The 22226-nt window shown below is 48.0% G+C and overlaps 1 protein-coding gene across 1 annotated transcript in view; it reads left to right on the forward strand.

Moving 5' to 3' along the window:
- The window catches only part of PRPF6 (pre-mRNA processing factor 6), a 349710-nt gene that overhangs the window by 211378 nt on the left and 116106 nt on the right, over positions 1–22226 (forward strand). Inside the window, exon 16 of the mRNA XM_085619664.1 lies at positions 18385–18561. Coding sequence (XP_085475790.1) covers positions 18385–18561 — 177 coding nt within the window. The remainder of the gene's footprint in view (positions 1–18384; positions 18562–22226) is intronic.

Consider the following 22226-nt stretch of genomic DNA (forward strand, 5'->3'; position numbering starts at 1 on the left):
AATCTAATTCTATACTCCTCAGTGGTGAATCCAAATCCCTCAATCAGAGCTTTCTTCATGAGGTCATAGGATCCTGCTTCTGGCCCAGAGAGAGTCAGAAGCCTGTCCCTGCAGTTACCAGAGAACAGTTCCCACAGGAGTGCCCCCCAGAGAGGTTTCTTTACTTTCCTGATATCACAAGCCCTCTCAAAGGCTGTGAACCATTTGGTGATATCATCACCTTCCTCAAATTTAGGGACAATCCCTTTGGGGATTTTAAGGTCAGAAGTTTCCTCCCTATCCTTGTTTTTATTATTGCTGCCACCATTGATGGGTGCTAAACCCATCTCTCTCCTTTCCTTTTCTAGAGCCAGGAGCCTGGACTCTAGATCTATTCTTTTGGCCAGCCTCACAAGGCTGTCCTCTTCACTGGGGGGTCCCCCAGTGTTGTCTCTGGGACCAGAGCCACCTGTGTGGTCTCTAGGTGCCCAGATGCTATGTCTTGAGTTGGAGGGTATGGGTGCCATCTCCTCCCTAGGGAATAGTATGGGGAGGTTGCTGTCCTCCTCCCCTGATTCCCTTTCCCCATCTGACTGGTCATCACCATGTTCAGATGGGTGGTCTTTAGCATACTCAGCCAGGAGCTCCTGGAGCCCTTGTTTGGTTGGATGCTGACCCATTTGTAAATTTTTGAGTTTACATAAGGACCTCAATTCCTTGAAAGACAAGTGTAAGTAAGGTGTGAGGTCGAGCTCCTCCACCAGGTCCATGTTATTATTATCACTAATAGCTGGGTTTGTTTGAGACATTCTAACCTGACAGTTCTAACCCTCTACCCTGACTATAGTGACTTTTATTTTTCTAAAATTCTAATGGGACTTAAGCAAGGCCCTAGCAAGACTTTTAGTAATTTTGGAAAAACCAATCAGAATTCTAAAGGCAATTTTTAAGAGTTCTGTCGTGTGATCAGATGGTAACCAAGTAGTCCAACAAATGCAAGTTTGTATCCCACCGCTGATCCACCAATGTGAGAAAGTGGCTCTGTATATACTGTTCCCTAATAGGTACAGGGTGTACAGAGTCCACAGTCCCCCAGAGGCTGATAGAGGTCAAAGTTAGGTATGACCTTACTCTCAAAAGTGGTAGCTTGGTCGAGCAGTAAGGCAGTACCAGAGGACAGTGTAAATCATTTATTGTACACACTCAGTCAGCAAATGGTTTCACACACTCAATAACTGAACTCTAGGCCAATGATTTGTATATATAAAATATATGCTTGTTTTATTTTTAGAACCACAAAGGGGGTAAAAATATACTTTCTCAGAATGAGAGGTTGAATATAAATACTTTTGTTTCAAGCAATACATTTGTGTAAACAGTCACAGTTGGTTGCAATAAACAATCCTATTTCCTAAACATAACAATGCATTGAGCTCAATGGTAAATTTAGGTTATTTGTAATAAATTACTTTTCAGATTACTTTTGGAATTCCAGGTCTGGATCCTAGAACCAGCCTGGGGTCAGTATTCAGAATCAAGTGATGAAAGTCGACTTAATAACTGTAATGATTTTTAAATAATATTTAGCTATTTCAAAAGTTAGCACTTAGAAAATATTTCACAGAAAACATTCAATGGATCTCTATGGCAAGAAATTCAAATTGCAGGTAGAGTACTTAATCGTTACTTTAGTAATCCAGGACTGGGTGCCTAGACCCAGGACTGGGGTCCTTATCAAAAGCAGGTAAGTAATTTCGTTTGCAGAATTGGTACGATTTTAAAAGAATATTTCAAATTTGCAAAAGTAGACACTTAGAAGAAATTTCACAGAAAAGCAGACAATGGTTTCCTATGGGAGAAAAATGAGTTAGAAGTAAGTATAGTTGTGAACACTTTTCGGAGTCAGGGCTGGGCACCAAGATCCAGCACTGGGAGCTCACCTAGGAGCAGGTGAGTAAATTCGTTTTTGTCACTTGGCTGATTTTTGGTGAATTTTTGCAGTTTTGAAAAGTTCACACTTAGAAGATTTTTGAAGAAAAAGCCAGTCAATGTTACCCTATGAGGAAAATGAAGTTAGCGGTTTAAGGGTAAGTACTCGACTGGTAGTGTTGAAATTCCGGGCATGGACTCAGGGGTCCCCCAGTGTCAGGTAAGCACAGTTGATTCACCCTCAGCGGTTTCAGGACGGCCGGGTGCAGAGAGAGTTGGGCCCAATGTTATCCTATGAGGGATAGGGGGGCCTTGGTTGGTGGCTGCTGTCTGGCAAGCCACGCGGCTGTGGGAGCTGGGCTCCTGGTCACTTACTCAGGGCAAGTGGGGAAGTAGGTTAGAGTAGAGAGGGCACTGCCAGGGCCACTCGGGCGGCTGGGTGCAGGGTGCTTTTGAGCCTTAGGGCGCTCAATGGAAATCAATGGGAATATTCCGGTTTGGAAAGAGGCTGCAGGCTCGGGGACGAGGATGTTTCAGGTGCCACCACCACTTCGAGAGGTAAGTTGGGTAGTTGTAGGTTAGGTGGGTACCCCGGGATTGGGCACAGGGGGTCGCAGGGCGCCGGGTGCAGGGGTGCCTTTTGACGTCGGGAATCTTACCCTCTGGTTGATCGCGGCTGGGGTGGCACTTGGTTCTGAGGCTGCAGGCTTCTTCCGGGATGTCGAGGGGGGTCCTTGGGTGCCGGACTCTGGGTCACAGTCGCCGTGGGGTCGTCCTCTGGGTCTTTGTCCACTCCGGCACTGGCCAGGCTTGGCTGGTGCAGAGTGTGTTGGGTCCGCGGTCCCGGGCTGGTGCCAGGGATAGCAAGTAGGTTTCTTGAGTAGAGCCTCTACTCGTGGGAGTCCCAGGGGCTTAGAGCTAAAGGGTAGCCAGGTCCTCCGGGGTTGGTGAGGTTGCTGGCCACGTGGGATGCCGCGCTGGTGCAGGTTCGAGAGTCGACAGGCCGGTAGGGCTGGGGCCAAAGCAGTTGGTGTCTTCTTCTCTTTTTAGCAGCTGCAGGGCAGGTCTTTGTTCTTCTTGCTCTTCTTGTCGTTTTTCTTTCTGGAATCTGAGGAAGGAAGGTTCAGGGGGCCCCTAAATACTAGATTTAGGGGCGTTACAGGTAGGTGAAGGCCAGGGACCAATGGGTCCTTGTCCTGGGGTGGGTACACCCCCTATCCTGCCTCTCTCCTGTGGGAGGGGGGCAGTAGCCTAATCCTGATAGGGTAGGGCCTCCCATCTTCAAGATGGCGAGAGCCCGGAGATGTGCTTCACCTCGCCTCCCCCACCTGAGGGGTGGGGTGGGCAGGCTGGCACATCCCCTGTCCTTGTATGGGGTTTCCGGCCAAGCTTCCCGCCAGAGTGGGGGGTTGCAGTGGCCTGGGGAAACTCCAACTGGCGGCATGCCTTTGAAGCTTCCCTTTGCTCATCCTGGGGGAGGAGATTTCTCACCTCACCCAGGATGTGCATTGTTGCAGGCCCGGGAGAGCAGGGGCTCTCCCACCCAGGGGTCCAGCAACGTGTCTGCTGTGTGGCAGCCTGGGCAGCCTCAGAGCAGACGTGGATTGCAAGTTAGCTGTAAGGGGGCATCTTCTAAGATGCCCTCTGGGGTGCTTAGTACATTAAATCCTACACTGGCATCAGTGTGGGTTCAATGTGCTGAGAAGTTTGATACCAAACTTCCCAGGCTTCAGTGTTGCCAATATGGTGCTGTGGAGCTCGTGTTTGACAAGCTCTCAGCACCATGTATTCTTAAGTGACAGCACTGCACTTACAGTGCCCAGGAATGGACCCGGGTACTGTAGGGGCACAGGGCTCCTGCTCCTGTGCCCACACCATAGGCGTAATGCACCCAGCTAGAGGGGTGGCTGACATATGCCTTGGCAGTGTAGGTGATGGGCATGGTACACAGTGATGTGTGCCATGTCGACTCTTTGTTTTGTCCTGCACCCAGACACTCAGCCTGCAAGGGCAGTGTGTGTGTGTAAGGGTACAGGGCCTCTGAGGGTGGCACAATGAGTGCTGCAGCCCTTAGAGGCCTTCCCTGGTCACAAGGCCCTGGGTACCTAGGGTACCATTTACTAGGGGCTGACATGTGGCTAGGGTTTGCCAATTTGGAGTTTGTGTGGTTTAAGGAAGGAACATAGGCCCTGGGCACCTGATTGGCAGGAACCCAGGGTACACTCAATCGAAGTACATTCAGCAATTTAGCAAAAAGTGGGGGCATACCATGCAAGAAAGATGGCACTTTCTCACACAGGTCCAACTCCCTTTCATTCTGAAACAACAAACAAAAGTTTGTTAAAAAATGTATGTGCCACATAATTCAGTAAGCTTGCATGCTTCTGAAAACAAATTGCCCTTTGTGGATAATGTCCTACTGCACCAGATCAGGAGTTAAAATCCATCGCAAAGCTTACTCATTGTTGCAGGATTTTTGCAGCACCTGTGATGACCTTGCCCTCTTTAGCTGTGACAATCAATTTCCAATTAATCATGATGTATAAACCAAGAATTGAATGGAACATATGTAGTTGATGTAGGAGGCGGGCTCTTTATACAGTGGACCAAAAGGAGGTACACTGTGTAAAGAGTCTAAGCAAACCCCAGAGGAATTACAGAGTCACAAATGACACCTCAAATGCTCTCTTTTGTGTTCATGTGGGCGAGCAGTAAGGCATCTCAGAGGGTAGTGCTAAGCATTTATTACACACACAAAGGCAGTAAGTGAGACCACACTCCATAAAGAAATCTGACACAAATTTATGAAAAATATAATACACACTTTTATATAAGTTTAGATACTAAGCTCATCGGAATAGGGTAATTACTTTTCGAGTTATGAATTTTTACAGTTTTCAGAAATGGACACTGCATTTTCTAGATCGGTAATGTTATCTTTCAGATGAAAAACATGTATTGCATCCAGGCAGTTGTCAGCGACTTAACAGAACTATTTCTCGGGGCTTAAGGTGAGTATGGGGCTAGGTCCAAGGCTACACCAACAGGTCACCTCGGGAGGCTCTGGGTTGTCCGGGTGCAGAGGTGTGTCACAGCATCGGGTGTCCCATTCACTTACATGGGAGAACGGTCCGGTTGCAAAGAGGCTGCAAGCTGGAACTGGGGGACCTGTCTTGGGGGGGGGGGGGGGGAATCGACAGGGGGGCTCGACCCTTGAGATACGCGGTGTGAGAAAATAGAGGTTCTGTTGCAGTACCTTCCCACTTTATGCCTTGCTTTTGATGCACCTTTGATTGTAGAGTACTTGGTTTCTGCTGTCCAGGATCCCAGTACCAGTATTTTGTTCCCCAAAACTGATCCGCAGTTGGCAACTTCAAGCCCCCTGTAAGTCCTTAGTAAATGGTACCAGGGTACCAAGGGCATTGGGACTGAAGAAGGTCCCCTAGGGACCCTTCATCTAGCCCTGGTGCAGACCACAACAACAAAGTCAACATGTCAACTGTGTGCCATGCCAACTAGCACTGCCTAAGGTATAGGTAAGTCACACCTCTAGCAGACCTTACAAACCCTAAGGCAGGGTGCACCATATTTCAGGTGTGGGCATAGCTGCATGAGCAGATAGGACCCTACAATATGGAGGTATTGTCCTTAATATTGAATGTGCCATGGAAGCCATAGAGAGTACATGGGCTGGAAACTCAGCAACTCGAGTTCCCCAGCAGCATGGTGGTTTCTCTGAACCCAGGAGAGGTTGATACCAAACTCAAAATAAACCCACACAAACCTACCAACCCTTGTGTGGCCACAGATTGGCTTTAGGCAGCCTGGTACCACCAGACATGTTTCTGGACCCCTGAGTGGGGAGCCTCTGCTCTCTGGAACTAGAAACAAAGCACATCCTTAGCGGAGGTGTCACACCTCGTCCCTCAGGATGGGCACAGTGCTCAGCAGATAAGTTTCAAAGGCCTGCCGCCTTTGTAATGTATAATAAGTACCTGTGCCTACAAGAGATTTTGTTCAAAACACTGTTAGGTTATTTCAATCTATTACTTATTGGTCAAGCCCCAACCGGTGGCTGACTATTGAGCAAAGTAAACATCAATGCATTCATTTAAAAATGTGAATAATCTATGATGAACAATTTTGCTACAAGGGTATGTACTTTTCAAAATATACACAGTTTTAATGTGAACAAATCGGGAGGGGATACAAAAGGTTATAACAAAGCACCATGAAAGAGGTTATTCAATGTTGTACAGAAAGTAAAACCTTCAAATCATAGGTGTAAACATCTATTCCAAAAAGATAGGAAATGAATCTAAAACAGCAGAAAACTATTCCTAAATGCAAAAAAATGCTAGGGAAATAGATTAACTTGTCAACGTTTCGGTCTTTGTTGGCCAATCGGTCCGTTAGACCATCTTCAGGACATAGAGTAGAATGTTATAATGGTCCCTTAGTTCTTGGCAGGCACATAGTTTGTACCAGAAGAATCACAACTTTTAAAAACAATTCCAGGTCACTGACCCTGGAAGGGCCTTATGAATAGGCTAAGTAGATTCCACACAATATCGACAAAGGCAGACGCCCTCCTGGGAGAATATTAATGGCGCCGCTCACTCTAATCGATATCAAAAGGCAGACGCGGTCCTTATGGAAATATTTATGGCGCTGCTTCACATTTATTCCGAGCTGCGCAGTGCTGTCGTGGCTCCAAACGCATACCGTTGATAATACAAGCCTTTGTAATGTGACCCCAGCCTATGCTGCTTGCAGCAGATGGCAGCCCCCGGTTTACATCCCCACTTTAGGTGGAAAAACCAGGGGGGAAACCTAGAAAGAATAAGTGGTGTGCCCATCTCTGCCAACTCCACCCTTAAGGTGAAGGAGGCGAGGTGAAGTACACCTTGCAGTCCCTGCCATCCTGAAGATGGGGAGACTCCTCCAATCAGGGCTAGGACTATGCCCCCTCCCACAGGAGGGTGGCATAATAGAGGGTGTAGTCACCCCAGGTGAGATGCCCATTGGCCCTACCTGCTACTCCCTTAAAATGCCCCATAATTTTCTTTTTAGGTTGCTCCCCCAGACCTGGAAACAAATTTCCTTCTGACCTTAGAAGAAGGATAAAGAAGATGCCATGAAGCAAAGCCGAATACGCCTACTGACTTGGCCCCAGCCCGACCAGCCTGTCTCCAGCTTCAGAGACCCTTCAAAAGTAAACAAAGCCTGTCCTGCAGCCAATGACTTCGGGAACCAGAGGAAGACTGCCTACTCTTTAATAAAGACTAGAACTGCAGAGGACAGGGGGTCTGTCCCCAAGAAATCTACACAAAGGACTCTGGTGCACCCCAGAACTGCAAGACCTGCCCACTCTGCTCTTGACACCTCCAGCCCGTGTTCAGGTGGCCCACGGATCCAGAACAGGTTCTCCAATGATCCTGACCTCAAGTCCAGCGTTGGCTGACCACTTTGGGACTCCACGACGATGCTTGCAGACTGAATCCAGAGGCTCCTCCTGACCGCCACCGGCTCCAGTGAGAAGAATCAAAGGACACCCCTACACTCTAAGCCCCCTGGACCTTGGTGAGCTGAATTGACGGTGCTCATACGATCCTCAATACCTCTCCTTAGCTCTGCTGTCTCTGGTTTCCTCTGTGCAGCCTCCGGTTTGACGCCTGCAGCCTATTTGTCAAACTGAGATTCCTTAATGAAAAGCATTGGGCGCCCAACGCTGTGTTTGCACCCTGCATCCTCTGTGCCACTGGTAGGGAAGACTTTGTGCTTACCTTAACTTTGCCCTCTGCTGATCTTAACCCCTGAAGACTGGAACTGTAAGTTGGGTAATTACCCGTGAAACCTCATTGTTGTTTTCCTCCATAGGATAACATTGAACAGTTTAGAAATTGCACTGTGTCGACTTTTGAAAGTGAAAAGTATTTTACCTGAAAAACGTACTTACCTTTTTGCATACGTTTTGGTCGTTTTAGCACACAATGTGCATCCACAGTGGCGGCCGGGTGCAGGGTGCTGATTTGGCATTGGGTGCCCTGTTGTTTGCAATGGGAGTTGCCGGTTTTGAGGTTTTGGCTGCAGGCTCAGTTGGTGGTGATTCTAGGCGTCGGGTTTCTTCATCTTCAGCAGGCTCAGAGTCTTGCTTTGGAGATTCCTTTGAACAGAGCTGCTGTTCACAGGAGAACCGGTCTTTGTGGAAGGCAGTCAGTCTGGGTTCTGGAGGCCGCTGGCTGCAGGACAATGCAACTTTTGGGGCAGGATCTCTGGAAACTGCAGACGGGCCGCAAAGAATGGGGCCAAGTCAATTCTTCTCTGCAGTCTGCTCTGCTGGGTGTCTTCTTTCGTCCTTCTTCTTTGTAGGTTGCGAGAATCTGCCTTCTGCGTTCAGCTCTGCCCCCTAAATACTGTATTTAGGGGGCGTTTTAGGGGACTTGTGGTCAGTAGCCAATGGGCTACTGACCTTGGGGTGACTGCACCCTTGATGTGCTCACCCCACATGGGGGAGTGGGCACAATCCCTAACACTGATTGGAGAGTGCCTGCCATCTACAAGATGGCAGGCACTGAAGTGGGCTTTCACCTCGCTTCCCCCACCTGAGGGGTGAGGTTGGCAGAGGTCGGCACACCTTCTGGGTTGCTCTAATTTTTCCCGCCTGTCTTCCTGCCAAAAAGGGGGTGAGACAGGAGGGGGCCTGTTCCTGTTAGCAACTGTAACCCTCACCAGTGGTATAGTGCACCCAGCTAGCGGGGAGTCTTACCTATACCATAGGTAGTGGGCTGTAGGCATGGCACACAAGTAAAATTAAAACAGACTTTTAAGGCCTAACTACTAGTATACGTTTTAAATCTCTTAATACAGTATGGACTTGGGGGCTTATCACAAGGCCATAACAGGTCATATTAAACATGTAGAAAAATCCAAAATCAAATTAGTATTTTTGACTAAAGTCAATTGTGGATTATTTAGTGCAATCACAGAGGGGAATATTAGGCACTTGTTGCACACACAGGATCAATAAATGAAACACACACTCAGTAAGGAAATCCGACACAAATTTAGAAAATAACATAGATTTTTATATTAATTTAGACAACAAGATCTACGAGAGTATGTAAGTACTTTTCGAGTTAGCGATTTACAAAGAAAAAACACAGAAGATATAGCTGTCAGGTTAGAGGCATGAGCCTCGAACGCGGCAATGCTGTTCTATGGGCGAAACATACACTGCATTGGGGTACTTGCAATTGAGTTACAGGGATGTTTTTCTGGACCTAATGTAAATAGGGGCCAAGGTCCTTAGAACCACCAGCAGTTTTGGTTTGCCTGCCTTAGTGTGTCCGAGTGCAGAGGTGCTAGTCACAAGGGTAGCCACGCCACACTGAAGTCTGTGGAGAAAAAGAGAAAAAGGCTGCAAATGTGGACTTGGGGACAAGTCCGTCAGAACTCGAAGGGGTTCTTGAAGGTCTTTGGGGCAAGGATGCACCGTCAGTAGACTTAGACTCGGGCTGTGGGGCTTGGGTGCAGTTATGTTTTGTCCGGCGGGTCACTTGCGTTGGAGGCTCTCACTTTTTAGGTCAACCTTGTGATGAGGACAAAACAGGACAGCAGGGCCACTCTTGATTATGGCCTCTCTGAAGCTGACATCCCACATTGGTAGGTCTATCTTGACAGTGTTGGTGTCCGGACTAGACACTGAACACGCCTTGGCAGCTGTAAGGGGTCCGGTACCACGGCTATGAGTGCAGGGCGGCTCCTAATATCTCTGAACTTGGTGGGGAAACGGATCTGACCTCCTGGAGCACTGTGAACTCCTCCTGGGCAGCTGCTGCGTTGTTGGACCCGGTGGTCAGCAGATCGGTGAACTAGATGTTGCGATAGGTGCCTGCAGGCTGCAGGGAAGTGGCTCCTCCACTTGAAAGGGGAAGCTGAATGGTTGGTGAAGTGTTGACAGCCTTCCGAGGCTTTGGAGGATGGACAGCTGCAGGACAAGTCGGGTCTTTGCAATTGTCAGCGCCAAACCCTGCCTGCTTGCTCCTGTACCAAGTCCATAGCTTGTCCAGGGTTCTTGCATTCTTAAGCTCTTCTTTGTCCTTCTTTATTTAGGGGTGTGAATCTGAGTTCCTGGTGTCAGGAGCCACCTAAATACTGAATTTAGGGACGTTAAGGCTAGTGAAGAGTAGTAGTCAATGAGCTACTTACCCTTGGGGTCACTACACCTCCTAAATGACCACTTCCTGTGGGAAGTGGGCATAACCCTGTCGCAGAGTTCCTAGTTCCACCAAAACAAAATGGTGGAACCCTTCTTTCATGGGTGTGACTAGCCTGGTAGTGCAACACGCCTGCTTGCTTAGGTAATTTCCCACCTGTCCTGGTGCCAAATGGGCCTCAGGGCTAGGGGAGGCATATACCAGGTCTGGGGGAAGCCAGTTTCGCATATCAAAGGTGGTAGGGGCTTTGAAGCCCCTGGCCTTAGTATGCATATTCACAGCTCCTCCAGTAGAATGGCTAGTGAACACCTTCCTCCGGAGCAGGCATTGTTTCTGGCCTCAGAGAGCATGTGCTCTCACCTCCAGGGGTCAGAAACTCATCTGTGGTGGAGGGCTGGTCGATACCAGTCAGCCAGCACACTAGAGGACTAGTAGGCTTTCAGAGGGCACCTCTAAGGTGCCCTTTGGGTGCATGGCATAATATATCTTGTACTGGCAACAGTACAGATTTATTAAGACAAGGTGTTTGATACCAAACATCATAGGTTTCAGTAAAGTCATCCTGTAGCTGGGGAATTCGTAATGAACAGTGCCCTAAACGTAGACCTAAGATGGCTTCCCTGTATAAGATGTCTTCCCTGTTCACTTGTACCATTTAGTACTTGGACTAGACTGCACAGTGTCATATCCCGCTCATGCAGTTATGCCCTCACATGTAATATAATGCGCCCTGCGTTAGGGCTATAAGACCTGTTGTTGTGGTGACTTACATATATTACATTTAGTGATGTTGGCATGGCACACAGTGAGAGTGCCATGTTGGTTTTGAGTCATGGTTTGCACCATGACACACAGTCTGCAATGTCAGGCTGCATGCCTTTTGTATGGGGGTCCCTTAGGGTGGCATAATACATGCTGCAGCCCTTAGGGACCCTCTTTGGTACCCATGCCCTTGGTCCCAGGGGTACCACTTACTAGGCACTCAGAGGTGCCAGTGTGGGTGCCAATTTAGTTACAATTAGACAATTTTACCTTGTATTAGGGGACGCGCACTGGCACTGGGGCCTGGTTAGCAGTGACATAGTGCACATTAGTCGAAAAAAATGCGTTCCAGTGACAAAACGTGGGGGTGACTATGACAACAAGCATTGGCATAGCCAATAGGTCTCCCTTTTGGGATCTCATAAGTGTTTAGCCATGCAACACTTGATGTTGTTTAATGAAGGATATTGTGCTGGATAACTAAAGACTTACAATGTCCCAAAGGCGAGACCTATTGACTATGCATTGGGGCGCCTTTTAAGTGTTTAGGTAGAGCAATTGACTTTGTCAATGTTTCTAAGCTGTGCTGTAGAGAAGTGTGGCTGCTGTGCAGCATGCTAAGAAGTTGTAATTAAAAAGTGTAAGAAGCACTGAGTGATGCTGTGGTGTCGTTGAGTGATGCTGTGGTGTCGTTGAGTGATGCTGTGGTGTCGTTGAGTGATGCTGTGGTGGCCCTGAGTGAAGCTCTGGTGGCCCTGACTGATGCAGTGGTGGCCCTGACTGATGCAGTGGTGGCCCTGACTGATGCTGTGGCGGTGCTGACTGATGCTGTGGCGGTGCTGACTGATGCTGTGGCGGTGCTGACTGATGCTGTGGCGGTGCTGACTGATGCTGTGGCGGTGCTGACTGATGCTGTGGCGGTGTTGACTGATGCTGTGGCGATGCAGAGTGATGCTGTGGCGGTACTTAGTGATGCTGGGATGTTGGCGCGTAAGTTTAGGAGAAATGAATATTACTAGTAAGTGATGACAACATTCTTTACAGAACACAGGAAGATACTAGTAGGAATATACCTACTTTGTACAACACACAGGTACAGTAACCTGTGCATGACCTCTAGACATTCTAGAGCTTTCTATTAGGGAGAGGCAATTTCAGTCAGTATGAAAAACAATGGGATAGAAGGGCTGGGGCTAATGAAGCAATATACATGCAAGGAGCAGCCTGCCAAAGGGGTGATGTGCACGTGGCCAGTATATGTATATAAGCTTGGGGCAGAACCAAGTAAAAACAATATACCAGAGTAAATCTAGAGACCAGGCAGTGAGTGTGAGTACAAAGCGGGCACACAGTGCGCTAGGTCAACGAACCCGCAGTGCTTACTTTACATCAAGTCTAATGATTTTATGCAATTATAAACGTCGCCATCAGCCTTTGTTTGCCCGTCCGTCTACCCCTCCATAAACTCCTGGGGAGGAAGCCCCCCTCCCTCGTCAGATGCCGTGACAGAATAATAGGAAGTCAGATCAGTTCTCTTGCTGAATAAAACGTAATGAAGTGCTGGTGATCCGTGACCCCCGCGGGCGGGGTGGGGGCCTGAGGTTCGGTGGGTGGGGGTGTTTGGGGAGGCTGCTCAGGCAGTAGAAGAAGGGTCATACGAATTGCGTCTTCTTTGATCAGCCATTCGTTCCCCTGGCACCCCCACAGGGCGAAGCGCGTGTCAGGCGAGGATTCACGTCGCATGGACAACAGCTGAATTAGCTCGTGGCCGATGCTGTCCCTCGCGCCCTAAGCCAAACAATATCCCTAAAAAAATGTGTCCCGATTGCCAGGAGCATTGTGTGCTCGTGTTAAATATTCACAACCTCTTGGAGTTGCTTCGTGCGATGTTTGCAAAGCAGCGAGTGGTGCGTGCGTGTGCGTGCACGCGCCTCACGCTAAAAGTGAAAGAAACAGGAACAACATGCAAATGGTGAGCGCGCGCTTGATGAGGCATAACGAGAGGGGGGGAGCGAGGCGCGCGAGCTGAAGGAGAGGCATAGCAATCATTGGAGAGGCGGAGCGAGGCGCGCGCGCCTGTGCGCGTAACCGCAAGCTCTAGGCCGCCACAAGCAAAAGCATGTGGTAGCATTTTCTGGAGCCACACACTAAACGTCTCGCAGAGCAGCTCATGCACTTGCTCAGTGAGACCTAAAAAGGGTCACGTTCCTACATCGTATAATAAAGTTTTGCAAAAAGCATGACAAAACAAGAATTGCCAAAAGGCTGGCGGCTAACATCAGGCCTATTGGTGTTACCAATGCTTGTTTAACATGGTGATTGGTGTTTACAAACTCCTCTCACTCACTCAGAAAAAGAAAAGTACAATGAATTGTGTGACAATCTTGCTGGTGTACAGGAAATGTGAATGTGAAATGGAAAGGGTGTAGGATATAATTTCTTTGTAACACACTGCAAAATGTAAATACCAGTAAATGAACTATACACATTCAGGACTTAGGAATGCAGAAATGAAACACGTTCTTTTGTTTGGGTGATTCTGAAGTGTGATGGAAACAAAGACTGTAATAGGATCACAATATATCAAAACACTTTAGTTGATGATGTGTAAGTGATAAATATTCACTGAAAACCGATTCCCACCCATTATCCTTTATGTGCATTATAATTAATTTTATCAGTTAAACTGTATGTCTGTGCTTATTTAGTGGCCAATTCAATGCAAAATGTTCGGTCTATAAACAACAGTGCACAACTGCACTATAGTTTAGTTACATTAAAAAAATTGCCAGCCTCCTGTCCATTAAAGCTAGGAGGGTCACAGAATGTTGTTCTAAAAATTGGGTCGTTTTTCTGAAACGTTTGTGAAACACTGGTGTAGAGCATTGTAACTTTCTGGCCAACGACACCATGCTTTATTATGACCCCTTAACTTGGTCAGTGTTCAAAAAATCATATTGAAGTAAACAATAATCTTACTATTATATGATGCAACTAATGGATTGTAGAATAATGCACATTTTTTTTAAATCTAGAAATGTTACAAATATGCATAATTTTACTGTGTGTGCAGTGTTTTTATGACAGTTTGGTTTGTGTTTCATACCTAAAAAGTACCTTAATTTAAAAAAAAAAGATCCCTACATCAAAAAATACACCTTTTTGGTGCCTTGCTTTCCTCAGCCCTAGTTAAACATACCCACCCGGTGTTCTGCCTCTGTCCTACCTTAAACACTGTGTGAGAAAGTGCCCTCTTTCTTGCATGGTATGCCCCCACTTTTTGCTAAATTGCTGAATGTACTTTGACTGAGTGTACCCTGGACTCCTGCCAATCAGGTGCCCAGGGCCTATGTTCCTTCCTTAAAACACACAAACTCCAAATTGGCAAACCCTGGCCACATGTCAGCCCCTAGTAAATGGTACCCTAGGTACCCAGGGCCTTGTGACCAGGGAAGACCGCTAAGGGCTGCAGCACTCATTGTGCCACCCTTAAGGGCCCTGTACCCTTACACACACACACACACTGCCTTTGCAGGCTGAGTGTCTGGGTGCAGGACAAAATGAAGAGTCGACATGGCACACATCTCTGTGTGCCATGCCCAACACCCACACTGCCAAGGCATATGTCAGTCACCCCTCTGGCTGGGTGCCTTATGCCCATGGTGTGGGCACAGGAGCAGGAGCCCTGTGCCCCTACAGTACCCAGGTCCATTCCGGGGACTGTAAGTGCAGTGCTGCCATTTAAGAGTACATGGTGCTGAGAGCTCGTCAAACACGAGCTCCACAGCACCATAATGGCAACACTAAAGACTGGGAAGTTTGGTATCAAACTTCTCAGCACATTAAACCCACACTGATGCCAGTGTGAGATTTAATGTACCAAGCACCCCAGAGGGCATCTTAGAGATGCCCTCTTACAACTAACCTACAATCCACGTCTGCTCTGAGGCTGCCCAGGCTGCCACACAGCAGACACGTTGCTGGACCCCTGGGTGGGAGAGCCCCTGCTCTCCCGGGCCTGCAACAATGCACATCCTGGGTGAGGTGATAGATCTCCTCTCCCAGGATGAGCAAAGGGAAGCTTCAAAGGCCTGCCGCCTCTAGGAGTTTCCCCAGGCCACTGCAACCCCCCACTCTGGCGGGAAGCTTGGCCGAAAACGCCATACAAGGACAGGGGATGTGCCAGCCTGCCCACCCCACCCCTCAGGTGGGGGAGGCGAGGTGAAGCACATCTCCGGGCTCTCGCCATCTTGAAGATGGGAGGCCCTACCCTATCAGGATTAGGCTACTGCCCCCCTCCCACAGGAGAGGGGCAGGATAGGGGGTGTACCCACCCCAGGACAAGGACCCATTGGTCCCTGTCCTTCACCTACCTGTAACGCCCCTAAATCTAGTATTTAGGGGCCCCCTGAACCTTCCTTCCCCAGATTCCAGATTCCGAAACTACAAGAAGAGCGAGAAGAAAAGAAGACCTGCCCTGCAGCTGCAAAGGAGAGGAAGACACCAACTGCTTTGCCCCAGCCCTACCGGCCTGTCGACCTCGGACTTGCTTCTGCTCCAAACCCGGCATCTCTTGTGGTCAGCAACCTCAGAAACCCCGGAGGACCTGGCTACCTTTGAACTCTGATCCCCTGGGACTCCCATGAGTAGAGGCTCTACTCAGAACCTACCTTTCACCCCTGGCAGCAGCCCGGAACCGCGATCCCAGCCCACTCTGCACCCGCCAAGCCTGGCCGGTGCCGGAGTGAACTAAATCCACGAGGACGACCCCACGGCGACTGTGACCCTGAGTCCGGCACCCAAGGACCCCCCTCGACTATCCTGAAGAAGCTTGCAGCCTCAGAACAGAGTGCCACCCCAACCGCGATCAACAAGAGGGTAAGATTTCCGACATCAAAAGGCACCCCTGCACCCGGCGCCCCACGGCCCTGTGTGCCCAATCCCGGGGTACCTACCTATCCTCCCAACTACCCAACTTACCCCTCGAAGTGGTGGTGGCACCTGAAGAGTCCTCGTCCCCGAGCCTGCAGTCTTTTTCCAAACCGGAGATTTCCCATAGAAATCAATTGAGCGCCCGACGGCTCAAAAGCACCCTGCACCCAGCTGCCCGACTGGCCCTGGCAGTGAAAACTCTACTCTAACCTACTTCCCCACTTGCCCTGAGTAAGTGACCAGGAGCCCAGCTCCCACAGCCGCGTGGCTTGCCCGACAGCAGCCACCAACCCAGGCCCCCCTATCCCTCATAGGATAACATTGGGCCTAACTCTCTCTGCACCCGGCCGTCCTGAAACCGCTGAGGGTGAACTGACTGTACCTACCTGACACTGGGGGACCCCTGAGTCTATGCCCAGAACTTCAACTCTGCCAGTCGAGTACTTACCCTTAAACCGCTTACTTCATTTTCCTCATAGGGTAACACTGACTGGCTTTTTCTTGGAAATTCTTCTAAGTGTGGACTTTTCCAAAACTCAAAATATTCACCAAAAATCAGCCGAGTACCAAAAACGAATTTACTCACCTGCTCTTAGGTGAGCTCCCAGTGCTGGATCTTGGTGCCCAGCACTGACTCTGAAAAGTACCCACAACTATACTTACCTTTAACTCATTTTTCTTCCATAGGAAACCATTGACTGTTTTTCTGTGAAATTTCTTCTAAGTGTTGATTTCTGCAATTTCTAAATATTCCTCAAAAATCGTATAACATCTGAAAACGTAATTACTTACCTGTTTTGGATAAATGTCCCAGTACTGAGTCTAGACACCCAGTACTGGATTACAAAAGTAACGATAACCTACTGTACCTGTAACCTACATTTCCTTCCATAGGGAATCATTGATTGTTTGCTCTGAAATATTTTCTAAGTTCTAACTTTTGAAATAGCTAAATATTAGTTAAAAATCATTACAGTACCAAAGTCGACTTTCAACAGCTGATTCTGAGAACTGACCCAGGACTGGATCTAGGATCCAAGCCTGGAATTACAAAAGTAATCTAAAAAGTAATCTGTTACATATAATTTGAATTTATCACTGAGCTCAATGTATTGTGTTTAGAAATAGTTGCCTACTGCAAGTACTTGTAACTGTTTACTAAAAAGTCTATTACATATACAAAAGTATTTTTATGAAACATCTCCTGTCGAGAAAGTATATTTTAATTCCAAGTGTTGGTTCTAAAATAAAACAAGCATATATTTTTTATATACAAACCATTGGCCTAGAGTTCAGTTATTGAGTGTGTGGAACTATTTGCTGACTGAGTGTGTACAACAAATGCTTTACACTGTCCTCTGATACTGCCTTACTGCTCGACCAGGCCACCACTTTGGAGAGTAAGGTTATATCTAACTTTAACCTCTGTTAAACCCTTGAGGTCTGTGGACTCTGTACACCCTGTACCTATTAAGGAACAGTATATACAGAGCCACTTTCTCACACACTGCCCAAACTTTGCATTTTGTCTTCTCTAAACACACTTCGATTACTGGTGCCCTATTACCATTTTCACTGAGACATGTATCACCTCCACAAATCTGTGTCCTGCTTCACAATTACCCTAAACTGAGCCCCGTTCCTGGGATCCTTCCTCCCCATCACCGCTAAGCACTCATCTGTTCATGGCAACCTCTCTCTCCTACAACCCATAAATATCACTTGGCATGTGTGCAGCACACATCTCCACTGGCTTGAAGTTGTAGGCAGTTCAGTCGTTTTAACACAGACTGGGGTTATATTTTGTTTGCAGAGTAGTGCAGTCCATGGAGTGATTGTTTTTATCTCTCTTAGAAGAATGTGCCATCAATAAAAAATAAAAAAAAGTCTCCTGTACATGCACTTTGCCCAGCACATGTAGGTCTCTCTCAGGTAGCTGGTGGAAGAAGTGCTGTTTTGAATTTTGATCGGCAGTTAGTTACCTATTTGTTTTCATGTAATTGCTGGGTTGTCTAATGTAGAGAGCTTAGTCGTCTGGTGATCGCTTCTTCTATTAAGTGGAATGTTGTGGTTTTTGGTATTGCCTTCCTCTTACTTGTGTAAATCTGTTTTGTTTAAATAATGCTTCTCCTGCATTATAGTGAGTAAAGGTGTGGTGACTAGTTCCTCCGCAAACATGAACAGTTGAAATAATTGCTTCTTCTGTTGTATGTGGAGTTGTCACACCTGGTAGGAACTAGTTTGACCACCTCTCTCCAAGCTATTACAGACACTGTTTTATTCCTCAAATTTTGTGATAACGTAATGAATACTGGGTGATGTAGTCTTGTTTTGCATCCATTAAGCTAGTTAGACTAACACACCTGAAATCAGTACTTCATAGGTGAAAAGTTCAGGACTGGAGAACGTCCGGTATAGACCTGGAGGTGGGTGGTCACGCTAGTAAGAACATATCCATCATTGTGGAAAGTTGTGTGTAGTTGTTTCCTTTGCATTGTGGAGAGATGTGATATCAGATCATAGATTTCTCTACTACATATAATCTGTGCTTTCTTTTCTGCAGGTATTTATGAAGTCAGTGAAGTTGGAGTGGGTGCTGGGAAATATTGATGCTGCCCAGGATCTATGCGAGGAAGCGCTGAAGCACTATGAGGATTTCCCCAAGCTCTGGATGATGAAGGGGCAGATCGAAGAGCAGGGCCAACAGATGGAGAAAGCCCGCGAAGCTTACAATCACGGAGTACGTATACAAAGTGTTAGCGTATCTATTTTCTGGAGGTTGGCTTGAAAGTGGAAAAGCAAAACCCACCCATAGTTTTGATTGAAAGTCATCCAAGGCGGCATATGAAATTTTAGTTTGCGGAAGAGTGCGGAAAATGTCTCTTTAGAACCAAGCATTGTACCCTTTTGATTAAGATGAACAAGTTGCAGTCAAGTTCGTCACCATAGGATCTTCACTGGCATTCATAGACACTCAATTGCTTAGTCTGTGTGTGGCATCCTGGATAACTTTACATTTGAATTTGACAATTATATGTCAGTTTTATTTAGGACCGCTAGTTAAATCTTAAACATAGACACTGCAGAGGCAGCAGTCTCCGCAATTATTTAGAACTTCATTTGTAAAATAAAGTAATTAATTAAAGTTGACAGTTGATGATATATCTTTCCTGCTAGAAACTGTGCACTGCTTTAAATTAACCTTCAGACAGCATGTGTACATCCCAAAACACGCTAGGGTGCCTTCAACTATATCATCACCCACATTCAAGTGTAAGGGATTTAGCAGCCCAAAACGGTGTGGCAGGAAGACATGCTACTGCCCTCTCCTGTATTTGGAAATGTTTGTTTTTCACTTCTCTTCCATTAAGGCCCAGTTGGGAGCTATTACCACCTGTAAAAATAGTCCTTGTCAAACTTCTTTTTTTACTATGTCAGAAAGTCCAGATTTTGTGAAAGCCATTTGAAAGGATTTCCTTCTGATCAGATAACCTACTCCTCTTGAAAATTAAATGCTGTATTACTGTTGGATCTTCTGTTTGAACCTGTGTATAAAGTCACATTGCAGCATTTTTCTTGCAACATTGCTTCCCTAGTTGGCATTGTCTTTTTATCCAGTGTTCTACTGAGCCTAATTCAGAATTCAATAAGAGTAAGGTTGTGTTATGAACTCACCAGAATTTCTTAAACTCATCTCTGATTTCTATGTAATGTGAAGTATGAAGGGGTATGTTCGAGGCATACGAGCTGCAGATTACACACTGTCATCTGGTGTTGGGCCCGGATGTTTGCAGTTGTTTTTCCTCTTGGAAAGTCTTTGGAAGTCATGAGGTATGTGACTCCTCCCTTGGATCGTATTGCGCATGGGCTTCGGCTCCATCCTCAGATTGTTTTATTCCGCCATCGGGCTCGGATGTGATCTTCGCGCTCCGGTTCTGAACAGTTTCCAGTTCTTCTATCGGCGCGCAATCCTTCCCCCTTTACGCGGTATTGTTTTCGATTGCGATCTCCACACTCGACGCGACTCTCATCGTTCCAAGTCTTCGATTCCGGTCGTCGACGAGGGCCTTCGGGCCTACCCAAGCGTCGGTCCTGGCTGATGGAAAGAACTCCATTCAAAAAGTGTCCTCGATGTGGGTCCAAATTTCCCCACACCGATCTCCATGAGGTATGCAACCTATGCCTCTCCCTTGAACACGAGGCTCGAGACTGTCCGGCGGGCAAATCCTTCCGGTGCAAGAAAAGCAATCGAGACCGAAGGGCGAGAACAACCATGGCACACTCGTCGACGGCGATCGCAGACGATATCTTCGGTGAAGGCGTCGACACTCCAGAAGGACAGCACACCAAAGAGGGCCTCGTCAGCGCCTCCGAGGCCGACGACTCAGATGTCGAGGACATCACTCCGGCACAGAGGGTCGTGAGTACCAATATCCAACCCCACCCCACCCCACACCCACCACGGCATCCAAAAAGGCTTCGGTCACGCCTTCGCCCTCGGGACAGGACATCGCTTCTCACACCTCGCCTTCGGGCCCGGTGCAGAAGCCTATCAAGCCTTCCGGCGGCTCGGGCTCGAGCCAGCCTACCGTCGTTGCCGAAAAACACTCCTCTGCACCGGCGCCGAAAAAGAAAATGGCCTCCTCCTCGGCTCCGAGCTCCACACCGAAGCACTCTGCGCCGAAAACCAGCACAAGCTCCTCGGTACCGACACCGTCCCCAGAGCCGAGCAAAAAACACAGAGCCATCGACACCCACACCTCGAAGCCGAAAGTCATCTCGGATCAGAGTAAACAACCAGTCATTCCGAAGCCGCACAGTTCAAAACAACGAACTGATGCAGACTCCAAGACTAAAAGACCTACGGCCCGAAGCTTTGAGCGCCGACGGATCAGCCACTCACTGAAGAACTGTTTAGGCCTGATCCACTGCAAAAAACACTGATCAAGGACCCTAAGACTGGACATTTGATGCTCAGCATCAGAAAAAGACCGCTGGACAAGCCTGCCCCAGCTCCACCTCCAAAGAGGAAAGACTTTGCTACCTCCCCCTCCTCCATCTCCTCCACCACCTCATTCTCGCACACCCTCTCCGGATGCTGATGATGATGAGGATAATGTCTATGATGACACAGGATACGAGCCCCATGACCAACCCACAGGGGACCCCACTCCTACAGGCTCCCCAGACCCATGGGACGATTATAACATTCTAGACATCCCTAATGTCCCGCAGGATGATCTCTACCCTTCGAGACCATCTCCTCCAGAAGACTCAATGGGGTTTAACCACCTATTTCAGAGGGCTGCACACTACCACGGAGTGGATCTCCATACTGACCCCGTGGAGGAGGACTTCCTCCTAGATACCTTTGACACAGCACACAGGGCCACTTCCATCCTGCCCATGTTCAAAGGCGTTATCAAGCACGCACCCGAGGTCTTTAAGGATCCAGTCAGAGCCAGGGTCATCAACCCTCGCATAGACAAAAAATATAAGGCCGTCCCTACAGACCTCACCTACATCAAAGGGCCAGCACCACTAGATTCCCTAGTAGTGTCTACTGCAAGAAAGCGTCCAAACTCCCATGCATCAGGCGAGGCACCACCACCTGATAAGGAGTCCAAACTCTTGGACGCATCGGGCAAGCGCACTGCATCCCAGGCTCCCAACATATGGCGCATCGCAAACACACAAGCGCTTTTGGCACGATACGACCGGGCACATTATGATGAACTAGAAGCCATCATGCAACACCTCCCTGACAAATATAAAAATAGAGCCAATGAGTTAATCCAGGAGGGTAAAACTATCACCAACACCTCCATTAGCTGTGCCCTAGATGCAGCTGACACCGCCTCTAGGGCAATTAACACCAGCGTCCTCCTCCGTCGGCATGCCTGGCTGCGAATTTCAGGTTTCAAACCAGAGGTGCAAGCTTCCATCCTTAACCACCCTTTTGACCAGGATCATCTGTTCGACCCAAAAGTTGATGAGGCCCTAGAAAAAATGAAGAAAGACACAGATACAGCAAAGTCTATGGGAGCCTTACAATCGCACCCTCCCAGGCGCTCCTTTCGCCGCTCTTCCTTTCAAAGCACTACCAGAGGCTACTCCTCTGACACCGCTTCTACTTCCTATAAAGCCCCTACCCAATCCACCTTCACAAGGGGTTACCAAAGAGGCAGCTACAGGGGCAGCAATAGCAGAGGCAAGACAAACACCTCCCGCTCTGCCTCCACCCCTACCCAATGACTTCCCTCCACTCCCCCCAGACCATCCCACTCCGGTCGGGGGCAGACTCCACAATTTCCTTCATGTCTGGGCTACTATCACCTCAGACAAATGGGTAACACAAATAATTCGGTCAGGCTACTGCCTTGAACTAAAATCTATCCCCCAAAC

The sequence above is a fragment of the Triturus cristatus genome, chromosome 7 (genome assembly GCF_964204655.1).
Source record: "Triturus cristatus chromosome 7, aTriCri1.1, whole genome shotgun sequence".
Lineage (NCBI taxonomy): Eukaryota > Metazoa > Chordata > Amphibia > Caudata > Salamandridae > Triturus > Triturus cristatus.